The sequence below is a fragment of the Oncorhynchus gorbuscha genome, unplaced genomic scaffold, assembly GCF_021184085.1.
Source record: "Oncorhynchus gorbuscha isolate QuinsamMale2020 ecotype Even-year unplaced genomic scaffold, OgorEven_v1.0 Un_scaffold_768, whole genome shotgun sequence".
Taxonomy (NCBI): Eukaryota; Metazoa; Chordata; class Actinopteri; order Salmoniformes; family Salmonidae; genus Oncorhynchus; species Oncorhynchus gorbuscha.
In genome coordinates, this window is record NW_025745561.1 from 169,492 (window position 1) to 181,976 (window position 12,485).

Consider the following 12,485-nt stretch of genomic DNA (forward strand, 5'->3'; position numbering starts at 1 on the left):
TTATATTCACTTAAGTCATACATATAAAGTATTAGCAATGTTGACTTACCTGGATAAATAAAGGTTGTAATATTTAATAAATTACCTGTTTGTAACAATGTTAGTATCATTATCCAGCAGTAAACTTTAATCACAAGCATACCGTTATGCACTCATCATCGTCGTCGTCATCTTTGTCCGATTCTCCGAATATGTCTGATTCTTCCCCCTCGTCGTCATCACTCAACATGGACGACTTCTGCAAAGGAAATCATTCAATGTCATCCATGCTCTTGCAAATTGCATTTACATTCCTGACTAAGGTAAGAGCGTCTTCTAAATGACTAAAATGTCATCATTACCATCGTCACCATAAACAATAGCATTCTTATGGCCAGTGTTCAGTGTTGGTCCAGTGCACACTTTTCTGTTGTTTCGTCTTTGATTAAATTGGCAAATACCCTGATCATACCTTGTCAGAATTGTTCACAGAGATACAATCCTGTGCGTTTGTTATTGTTATCGCAAAGATATCCACCAACTCTGGGTTTGAACGTTGACCCTGACAGTCAAGAGTTAAATTGTCCTCACCTTCTTAATGCTGCTTGGCCCCTCCTCGTCCTGGTCAAAGTATTCGTCTGACTGCTGTTCACAAACACCACAGGGATAATACAATTATCTGAATCAAATACAATTTTCTGTATTTTCACCTCATTGGATCAAGATTTAAAATTATGCCAACTTCACACTTTAAAAAACATCTGTTTCTTTCTGGATGAGTAGAGAAAAAAAGTCTTACATCAGCATCTTTGCCATCTTCGCTGTCAATAACACTGTCCCGATCGCTGTCGATTGATATTTCTGTATAGTAAAAAAAAAAATAAAAAAAAAGGTTCACAAAAAATACATGACAGAGGTTACTCTTCCCAGCAGGGGTTGGAATCAGTTCTGGGAAAAGAAAAGAAAATCGGAAAAGAACAACATTTTTCAGGGAACAGAATCAGAACCGGGAACGAAAGTGATCTATACTTATCTTGAAACAGAACAGTTAAATTAAAAGTATGGGAACCAGTTATTTTACGTTGCGGGCATTTTTTTTGGAGACCCACAAAAAAACAGAACAAAAGCACCTATACAAAGCCCTCCCTCTGTCAATCAGTAACTTCTTCCAGTGTCTGGCTGCCAGCTGAGAATCTTTGAAGTGTGCGTGCCCCCCCGAAGCAGAGCTGTAGCCTACTGACGTTACAAGCATGATTCAAAAGATAGGAGAAGGATTTTTAGTTAGGGATACTATATTTATCGCATTGGATTTATTAACTACAAAAAATTTAAAAAGGTGTTATTAATTCTGGTGATGCTCTTCACACACAAGATTGTTAGCTAGCTAAGCAAACTTTAAAGTTCGAAGACATTCAAAGTTCTTCCATAGAAGCCCTCCTCCGTATGTATAATTACAGGCCTAATTCAGATAATGCATGTCATCACAAGAACCAAAGCGATTCAATCTAAGGCTCCGCTCCTCCTCCACCCATCCTCAAAACCGCACCCTATAGTTGTCTTTCCATAACGCATTTAAACATCTCACTGAGCTATAGCTTGCCTGCTCCATAGCAAGCTGCTCTATCAGCACTGCATGATTGGGGAAGTAATGTAATGTTAAGCTAAATGTAAAAAACGTATGATTTCAGAGGTTTAAAAAGGAACAATATAAACCAGTACTTTTTGGGGGTTTGAACCGGTTCAGAACTTTATTTTACTGGTCAGCCCTGTGGAATGGAACAAAAAACACAATACAATTTCATTTCCAACCCCTGCTTCCCAGTACGTGGAGGAAGCGTATTGTGCTGCTCTCCAAACTGTGCCAAGACTTGCTGGTGTGAAAAAAAGTGTGAAAACTGCTTTGTTACATGTAGAACCACATGTACCCCTAAAGCAAAAATGATCAAACATTCTGTGATGCAGCACTGGCATCTACTTACATCTGATCCTACCCTGAGCCAACTATTGTTTATAAACTATGTTTAAACTTCAGCAATAAAAACTTGCTAGAGCAAGCATTAACTCTGGCTCCAAACAAACCCTCCTTGCGCCTCTCAGAAATGGCAATCATCCCTGTGGCAATTGTGCACAGAGTAAAGTAAAAAAAAAAAACCTGACTTTAGACACCCTCGGTCTGGTAAAAGGTTTAATGTTAAAGGCTGTATTACATGTAACACTATGAATATTAATTGCATCTTACGTTGCCCATGTGATATGGCCATAACATTTTTATTGACGAGTTCATCTGACTTTGAGAAAGTAGACAAAGGGCTTCATTGCCAAAATCCTGAAGTATCCCTTTAAGCAAATAATTAGTGAGCATAAGAGCACTACAAGGCATAATGATGACAATTACCCTGTTGCCTGCCACTTGAAGAAAATGTTCAGTGTCTTTACGTTTTCAGGGTATTAAAAAAAGTTTAACTTTCACGGAGAGGAGATAGCGCTGCCGCTATCAAGGAGCGGGAAACTAATCCGCATGCTTATAAGAAATCCCACGACGCCTTAGACAAACCATCAAACAAGAAAAGCATCAATACAGGACTAAGACCGGCTGACGCTCGTCGATTGTGGATTAGAGGGAAACACACCCACGAGCTGCCCAGTTACTCAAACCTACGTGACGAGAAATGCTTTATATGCTCACTTTGAGGAAAGCAACGCTGAACCATGCATGAGAGCACCAGCTGTTCCGGACGACTTAGTGATCAACCCAATGCAGGTAAGACCATTAACTTCTTTGGGACTGGGGGGCAGTATTGAGTAGCTTGGATGAATAAGGTGCCCAGAGTAAACTGCCTGCTACTCAGGCCCAAAAGCTAGAATATGCATATAATTAGATATGGATAGAAAACAATCTGAAGTTTCTAAAACTGTTTGAATGATGTCTTTGAGTATAACAGAACTCATATGGCAGGCAAAAACCTGAGAAAAAAATCCAACCAAGGTGTGAGAAATCTGAGGTTTGTAGTTTTTCAAGTCATTGCCTATCCAATATACAGTCTATGGGGTCATATTGCACTTACTAAGGCTTCCACTAGATGTTAACAGTCTGTAGAACCTTGTTTCAGGCTTCCACTGTGAAGGGGGAGAGAATAAGAGCTGTTTCAACCAGGTGTCTGGCAGGATGCCATGAGCTCAGTCAGGCGCGCAACCGTGAGAGGTAGCTGCGTTCCTTTTCCTTTCTAAAGACAAAGGAATTGCCCGGTTGAAACATTATTGAAGATTTATGATAAAAACATCCTAAAGATTGATTCTATACATTGTTTGACATGCTTCTACGAACTGTAATGGAACTGTCGTCTGAACTAAGTGCCTGTGACGTGTGAATTTGGATTTGTGAACTAAACTCGCAAACAAAAAGGAGGTATTTGGACATCAATTATGGACTTTATGGAACAAAACAAACATTTATTGTGGAACTGGGATTCCTGGGAGTGTATTCCGATGAAGATCATCCAAGGTAGGTGAATATTTAGAACGCTATTTCTGAGTTTTGCGAAACCTCTCCTTCTTTGGAAAATGGCAGTATGTTTTTCTGTGACTACGCGCTGACCTAACATAATCGCAAGGTGTGCTTTCACCGTAAAGCCTTTTTGAAATCAGACACTATGGTTGGATTAACGAGAAGTTTAAAATGATGACATGGTTTTAGAAGCTTCTGACAGGCTAATTGACTAAATTTGAGTCAATTGGAGGTGTACCTGTGGATGCATTTCAAGGCCTACCTTCAAACTCGGTGCCTCTTTGCTTGACATCATGGGAAAATCAAAAGAAACCAGCCAAAACCTCAGAAATATAATTGTACACCTTCACAAGTCTGGATCATCCTTGGGAGTAATTTCCAAACACCTGAAAGCACGACATTCATCTGTACAAACAATAGTACGCAAGTATAAACACCATGGGACCACAAAGCTGTCATACCGCTCAGGAAGAAGAAGCGTTCTGTCTCGTAGAGATGAACGTACCTTGGTCCAAAAAGTGCAAATCAATCCCAGAACAGCAGCAAAGGACCGTGTGAAGATGCTGGAGGAAACAGGTACAATAGTATCTATATCCATAGTAAAACGAGTCCTATATCGACATAACCCGAAAGGCCGCACAGCATGGGAGAAGCCACTGCTCCAAAACTGCCATAAAAAGCCAGACTACGGTTTGCAAATGCACATGGGGACAAAGATCATACTTTTTGGAGAAATGTCCTCTGGTCTGATGAAACAAAAATAGAACTGCTTGGCCATAATGACCATGGTTATGTTTGGAGGAAAAGGGGGAGGCTTGCAAGCTGAAGAACACCATCCCAACCGTGAAGCACGGGGTGGCAGCATCATGTTGTGGGGGTGCTTTGCTGACTGGTGCACGTCACAAAACAGATGGCATCATGAGGGTGCGAAATTAGGTGGATAAATTGAAGCAACATCTCAAAACATCAGTCAGGAAGTTAAAGCTTGGTCGCCAATGGGTCTTCCAAATGGACAATGATCCCAAGCATACTTCCAAAGTTGTGGAAAAATGGCTTAAGGACATCAAAGTCAAGGTTTTGGAGTGGCCATCACAAAGCCCTGACCTCAATCCAATACAACATTTGTGGGCAGAACTGAAAAAGCGTGTGTGAGTGAGGACTTACAAGCCTTACTCAGTTACACCAGCTCTGCCAGGAGGAATGGCAACTTGTTGTGGAAAGCTTGTGGAAGGCTACCTGTAATGTTTGACCCAAGCTAAACAATTGAAAGGCAATGCTACCAAATACTAATTGAGTGTTTATAAACTGGGAATGTGAAAGAAATAAAAGCTGAAATAATTCACTCTACTATCATTCTGACATTTCACATTCTTAAAATAAAGTGGTGATCTAACTAACCTACAACAGGTAATTTTTACTAGGATTAAATGTCAGGAATTGTGAAAAACCGACTTTAAATGTAATTGTCTAAGGTGTATGTAAACTTCTGACTTCAACCGTACATGTTTCAAGCAGACTACCATATTCCCTATGCTCAAGAACACTAAGGTAACCTGCCTAAATGACTATTGTCCCATAGCACTCACATCTGTGGCCATGAAATGCTTTGAAAGGCTGGTCATGGCTCAAATCAATACCATCATCCTAGACACCCTGGACCCACTCCAATTTGCATACTGCCACAACAGATGCTCAGATGACACAATCTCTATTGCACTACACACTGCCCTCTCCCACTTGGAAAAGATGAACACCTACATAAAAAGCTGTTCATTGAATGCTGAGCTGTAGTCAACACCATTGTGCCCTCCAAGCTCAATTAACTAAGGACCCTAGGACTGGACACATCCCTCTGCAACTGGATCCTTGACTTCATGACGGCCGCCCCCAGGTAGTGGGTAGGCAGCAACACATCCGCCACTCTGACCCGCAACACGGGGGCCCCTCAGGGGTGTGTGCTTAGTCCCCTCCTGTAGTCCCTGTTCACCCACGACTGATATGCCACACACGACTCCAACACCATCCTTAAGTTTGTAGACGGTGGTAGGCCTGATCACCGACGACGGTGTGGTACCAGAACAACAACCTCTCCCTCAATATCAGCAAGACAATGGAGCTGATCGTGGACTACAACAAACGGATTCACATCTACGATGCTGTAGTGGAGCGGGTCGAGAGCTTCAAGTTCCTCAGTGTGCATATAACTAAGGGTCTATCATGGTCGGCACACACCAACTAAGTCGTGAACAGGGCATGACAACACCTCTTCCCCTTCAGGAGACTGAAAATATTTGGCAGGGGCCCTCAGATTCTCATAAAATAATCCTCATCTACAGCTGCGCAACCAGAAAAAAAACAACTTTAATGTTAGCTAAGTGGCTAACATTAGCTTGCAAGATCAAGCTTCTCGGATTAAGATCCCTGCTGTCTAATATTTGTTTTGTGCATGCTGCAAACTGCGATTTCAGATACTTGCATTAGCTGGATTGTCTGTCTTAGAAGTGAATGTTTGTATGCGCTCATTAGCATTTACCTAGCATCCACTATGGTGGTTCCGTAGTACTTGTTAACATTTTGTGAGCATTCTAGTAAGTAAAGTATATATATTTAAAATGTGTACTTTTGAAAAATAAAAGTGAGCCCCTTGTGTGCACTACCGTTATTACTGTATATCCCAAGGTGGCACAGGCACGGTATGGAAATCTGAGTACTGCCCTCCAGAGGGTAGTGCATACAGCCTAGTACATTACTGGGGCCGAGCTCCCTACCATCTAGGACCTCTATACCAGGTGGTGTTAGAGGGAGACCCTAAAAACTGTCAAAGACTCCAGCCACCCTTGTCATAGACTGTTCTCTCCGCTACCGCACGGCAAGCTGTACCAGTGCACCAAGTCTGGAACGAACAGGACCCTGAACAGCTTTTACCCTCAAGCCATAAGACTGCTAAATAGTTAGTTAAATAGTTAACCAAACACCTACCCGGACTAGCTGCATTTACCTTATTTTTTTCTCATCACAAACGCTGCTGCCACCGTTTAAGATCTGTCACTATATAATCAAGTTACCATTACTCATTGTGTATGCATTATATGTTTTACTTTCTATTATTTCTCTCTGCATTGTTGACAAGTAAGCACTTCACTGTTAGTATACACCTGTTTAACAAAGCATGTAATAAATAAAATGTGATTTGAACACTGAGAAAACGCAGTGCAAAAGGGAACTCTTTCAGGCTCAAACACTTGGTACTTTACATCAATCAGGGCTTACTGATGATTTTGACATGAGGGCCATGCTTTAATATGTTTCCCCCTAACAACTGGCTTTATGTGGTTCCTGTTATTTATGACTTTTTTTTAGCCTGAGGCTTTTCCTGGTCTTAAAAAAAAAGAAAAATGTGTTTATGCATTATGTAAAAAGGTATAAAAATAAATTAACTGTCAAAAATATACTGAAACTAAAAAATATAAACTGTCTCGAAGTCAGACTTTTTCTGAGAACTGATTACTGATGTGCCTCCTGGCATTTATGTACACAGCTTTTGCTCATCATGTCTGATTGCATTGATGCACGTTGCCTATATGTGGTCTCTATCATGTGTTTTGTATGCTCTGATGAAGGTCTGCCGACCAAAAGCCCAGCCTAAATAAATAGAATATTGTGCAGAGAATTATTTTCATTCCGAAAAAAATACATGAGAAACATTAATGTTACACAAGAAACACAATGCTTGGAAGAGAGTATAACACTAACAATATAAACACATGCTAAGAAAATACACACTTTCTTTCAGTAGAAATAGTATATTAAGAAAAAAGTTGAAGTGACCTACCTTCACTGGAAAGGTCTCCCAGTCCTACGTCGTCTTGCTCCATAAAAAGTTGAGAGCCAATAAGATACGGTAAAGGCCTGTCCACATACAGGTCCTACAGACACAGCGAGAGGTGGGTTAGAGAAAGAGAGAGGGAGGAGAAAGCAGACAGAGATGACATTGGTCAACATGGGCAGAAACATTCAAATGTTCCTCAAAAACACCCCTTTTACATCAACATTGTCACAAAGTAGTTATTACGACCTAGACCCAAAAGAGTAATCAGAAGCAGAGTGGCAAGGAAAGATTAGCCAGGGAAGAAAACTTGAGAGGAACCAGACTCAGGAGTGCCAATCCTCCCTTAGATGTACTGGATAGGTATTAATTAGGGGTGTAACAGTTAACCAAAACCAATGTTTCGGTACGTATTGCAGTTTTGGGGGAAAGGATTGGTTAGGTTTCGGAAACACCAACAGTTACTGTAGTTAATTTTGGTTGACTTACGAAAACAAGAAGTGTTGGTATTCCTGATTACATATACACTACATGGCCAAGAACATTTAATTACAAATTTATAGGCATTGATATGGAGTTAGTCCCCCCTTTGCTGCCTTAACAGCCTCCACTCTTCTGGGAAGGCTTCCCAAAAGATGTTGGAACATTGCTGTAGCATTAAGATTTCCCTTCACTGGAACTACAGGGCCCCAGACCATTATTCCTCCCCTACCGAACTTTACAGTTGGCACTATTCATTGCGGCAGGTAGCGTTGTCCTGGCATCAGCGAAACACAGATTTGTCAGTTGGAATGCTAGATTGATCACTCCAGAGAACGGGTTGACTGCTCCAAAATCCAATGGCGGCAAGCTTTATACCACTCCAGCCGACACTTGGCATTGTCCATGGTGCTCCTAGACGTTTCCACTTCACAATAACAGCACTTACAGTTAACCGGGGCAGCTCTAGCAGTGCAGAAATTTTACAAACTGACTAGTTGGAAAGGTGGCATCCTATGACGGTGCCATGTTGAAAGGCACTAAGCTCTTCAGTACGAGCCAATGTTTGTCTATGGAGATTGCATGGCGGTGTGCTTGATTTTATACACCTGTCAGCAAAGGGTGTAGCCGAATCCACTAATTTGAAATGGTGTTAACATACACAAAAATGGCCAAAAGTATGATTCGGAGTCATATAATTAAGCAATAAGGCGGTGTGGTATATAGCCAATATACCACTGTTAAGGGCTGTTCTTAAACTCGAGCTGTGGTATGTTGGTCATATAATACAAACCCCTGAGGTGAATTATTGCTATTATAAACTGGTTACCAACGTAATTAGAGCAGTAACAAGAAACGTTGTCTCATACAGGTGGTATACGGTCTGATATACCACTGTCAGCCAATCAGCACTCAGGGCTCGAACCACCCAGTGTATAATGCCTGATAAGAGCACAATCAGGAATACCACACGTTGTATTTTCTTAACTGAAAACACACGATTGCTCATCAACAACACTAAAATAAAGTGCAATATGTGTGTGAAATCAACATGTAAACATTGCTCAGACATTGTATAGGCCTATGCTATAATGTTTTCTAACCAAGAGAAAAATATCCGCACTTGTGTGACTCTCATAAAGGGGGTGTGTCTGTAGCACGGTCCTTCATATTTCCCACTCAGGCGTAACGTGACGGGCTGTCACTGTTAAGTAGCTCTCTGAAGCCCTGGAGGTCCATCCATCTGTAGTAAGCAGAACACTGGAGGCATTGGCCAATTCTTTGACAACTTCTGCTTTAGCTTTCTTATATAGAGTGGGTACTACCTGTTTGATGAAATGGGTGCAAGAGCGCGAAGTTTGTAATGTGGCTAGAGCAATTTCACAAGGTGTTAAAACCCCCTATTCTTCTCAACCACCAAGAATGGGCGCATATTCACGACTATAAACATACCTAATCGCCCTTGTAATTTCTTTGGCCAGGTCAGAATCAGCTGCGAAGAGCTGCTTGATTGCAGAGGGAAGACAAAGTTGTGTTGTTGGGTTTTTTTTTTCTCTGGTGGTAGGAATACTGGGGTGAAGTTTGCATAAATGTGTCAACATGTTTGAGGTGATGGCAGCTACATAGGCCATTCTCGTTGAGCAGTGGCGACATACTCTCTCTGTCCATTGGCGTTGTAATCTACTGGAAGCCCAAAACGTTCCCAAACTGGAATCGATGGAGAATCCTCCTGGTTTGTTGACCCCACCATTAGCAATCATAGAACAAGTTTCCGGCTGTGCCTCACAAAAGGACAATTTGAAATGCGCCAATTAAGACATTAATTTTGATGACAACGTGCCCGAAGACTCTAGTTGTTTTAACAGAATAGCGTGAAATGTTTTTTTCAGCTCAGATTTACTCAAGAGACATACAACATAGCATAGGCATAGGTTAGGTAGGGAAGGAATAGGTAGGCCTAGGTCTTTATGTATTAATTCGGATTCACAGTGAGGACTAAACCAAGGTCCCTGTACCGAACGGTTCGGTACGAATACACGTATTACACCCCTAGTATTAATCCTAACATTATATCTGCAGGCATAAGTAACTTGAATTTAATCTGTAATCCTGTATGTTTCCAGATGATTCCACCCTCACCTTGGGCTCTAGTATTGGCTCCACTCTGTCTGTGGCCTCCTCGTCCTCCGAGTCAGAGTTTCCTGCTTTGATGTCCAATTGTTCAAAGGCAGAGTCTAGCACCCTCAGACCGAAGTTCACTGCTTCCTGGACCTTAGGGATAAGCTCAGCTTCCTTCTGCTCACGAGTCTTCTCCTGAGGGGGAATTGAATTTAACATTAACTCGAGGGAGGAAATTAAGATGTTATGTGTAGACCTGTGACATCACAAAAAACGACATTCCCGGGAAGAAGCAGGTAGATTATTTACCAGTTCAGGTTGTCTCTCCAAGGTCTCAGCCTTTGGCACTGGCTCCTCCACCTCCTCATCATACACTCTCTGAGGTCAACAAACACAAAGATCAGTAACATCACACAATCAATACAAGAATGAGTTAGAATCATCAAACATAACACCCTCTGTGATAGTCAGCAAACAGCGGAGCCACCATCAGTAACCACATGATTAAATACAAGAGGACTCAGTAGTCCTCATAGTCCCAGTGGGATGACTTACACATTTTCCTTACCATGTAACACGATTCATATTTTCTTAATTAGGTTAAAAGCTTGTTAAATTTCAAAAGGTCTGGGAAAAGTCAAACACAGCACAACCATCATCTAAAGAAGAGGGGCACCTAGCTCAACAGAGGAACAAGATATGGGTCGTGTTCATTTAGGCACACAAAGTAAAATTAAAGAAATTTAAACAAAAAATCTGTAACAAAGCATCATAGAGTAGGAGTGCTGATCTTGGATCTGTCAAATTACTCTTACTCATTATGAGCTAAAAAGCTAAACTGATCCTAGATCAGTACTCCTACTCAGAAGCTTTGTGGACACGGTCCCATGACAAGACTCTGTTTCAGTCCATTTTCTTCCGTTAAAATGATCTAACATACACGACCATGGTTTTTCCTGTTCACACCCCAACATACGTTTTCAATGAACTGTGTGTTGGAGAGCATGAGGAAGTCGTTGAAGACGGTATGCAGGCAACAGTCTGTAGCCTTCGTGTCCCTGATCAGTCCATCCAGCTGCTTCTCTATCTCATGAGTCTTTGACAGCATTCTCTGGGAGAAGTCTTGCAGGAATAGGAAGAGCTGTGGAGGAGATGAAACATCGGTTTCATCTTCATCTATTCAATAGTGTATCTGATTGTCCACAAGCAGCCATTGTGTTTGGCCCTAAAATAAATAGTTAGTAATGCATTCACATGGAAGACATTATGTTTACAATGCTGGGCGATTCCTCTACCCATAATATGTGATTAAGAGGATTACACATTGCTGAATGCAGACAAAACAGGCAGGTAATCAGAGACTGAATAATAACTCAGGAGATACTAACCTAAATGAAGGTCATAAACAAATGCCAATTAGCCTACCCCTGAGTCTGCAGCCAGGGACCAGTTGGCGCTGGTCTGTCGCATTTCTTCCAGGGTCCAGGGTCTCTCCCACACCTGGCCATCCTCCCCGGCGTGGTTGCTCTGGCTGGGGACATTCGCCACGCCATCTGGCAACCCGCTCATCTGAAACAATATTTGGGGTTTGTTCACTGGTAATAAACAGGAGAAAACATTTGAAACGGGGGTTCAGCGTGGCAATTGCAAAAACCTATTCTTTTTCTAAAAGTTTCGCCCGTTGTAAACCGTTTACTACAAACGGAAAACTAAAGTTTCTATTGGATAAGTTCAGTTAAGTCCTTCCCCGTTTCGTTCGCTTCCGTTTGGTTCTCAAACTATAAACGGTTTCCGTTGCAAGACGTAATGAATAAATTACATTCCTGATCTGTCGAAAATAACCCCAAATTATAATTTATTAATAGCGACAGGCATGTATTGGCAAATGCGAGCTAAATGAGCTGCCACCACTGGCCTCTTTCTTGCATGCAAGCCAGATTAGCTAGTTAACAAACTACGAACACAGCAGTGCAAAAAAATATTTGGGAAGTCACAATCTTTCGCAAAATGTTCTTTGGAATGCTAGTTAGATAGTTAGTTGAATGAATGTTTATGCACCTCCTGACACTGGCTTGTTAAAGTCAAAGATATGTATAAACCCTTCTATATGTGTTATCACACGAGCTAACAGTTAGCTAGCTAACGTTAGCTAGGCAGTTTTAGAGCCTACTCTCGCACTTACATGGATCTTCTTATTAAACTCACCTTAGTTACTGTTGGCAAATGTTGTCCACGATAGTAAAATATGAGCCCAAACCAAACGACGTGAAAAGAGAATCGATTATGCTAAACTCGACCGTTTCCTCATTGGGCATCTGACAGGTCGGCCATGTTCTGTCTGTCTGGAGACAATCAGCTGACCGCAGTCACCTGACTAATGTGGCGGGGCAACACCAGCGCAATACCGCATAACATTCTCTAACGTGATCAATACATTATGGTGGATGTCAATAATACACAACAGCCACGTAGCCACGGGTGGGCCTGGGTCACCCACCAGGGAGCCAAGCCCACGCAATCAGATTGAACAAAAAAAGCTCTCTACCTGTCAGTGTTCCCGAACGGGACATTATTTGT

General features: G+C 41.7%; 1 protein-coding gene across 5 annotated transcripts in view; it reads right to left on the reverse strand.

The window, feature by feature from the left end:
- The window catches only part of washc2c (WASH complex subunit 2C), a 34,029-nt gene extending 21,750 nt beyond the window's left edge, over window positions 1-12,279 (reverse strand). For 3 of the 5 annotated variants that reach the window (XM_046334596.1, XM_046334594.1, XM_046334595.1), the window contains exons 1-9: window positions 12,114-12,279; window positions 11,334-11,477; window positions 10,885-11,049; window positions 10,218-10,286; window positions 9,930-10,103; window positions 7,317-7,410; window positions 779-840; window positions 571-624; window positions 143-238 (exon numbers count right to left, since the gene is read on the reverse strand). In XM_046334596.1, coding sequence (XP_046190552.1) covers window positions 143-238; window positions 571-624; window positions 779-840; window positions 7,317-7,410; window positions 9,930-10,103; window positions 10,218-10,286; window positions 10,885-11,049; window positions 11,334-11,477 — 858 coding nt within the window. In that variant the 5' untranslated portion in view covers window positions 12,114-12,279. The remainder of the gene's footprint in view (window positions 1-142; window positions 239-570; window positions 625-778; window positions 841-7,316; window positions 7,411-9,929; window positions 10,104-10,217; window positions 10,287-10,884; window positions 11,050-11,333; window positions 11,478-12,113) is intronic. The other 2 variants (XM_046334593.1, XM_046334592.1) reach the window with 1 other exon arrangement.
- Between the last annotated feature and the right edge of the window lie 206 nt (window positions 12,280-12,485).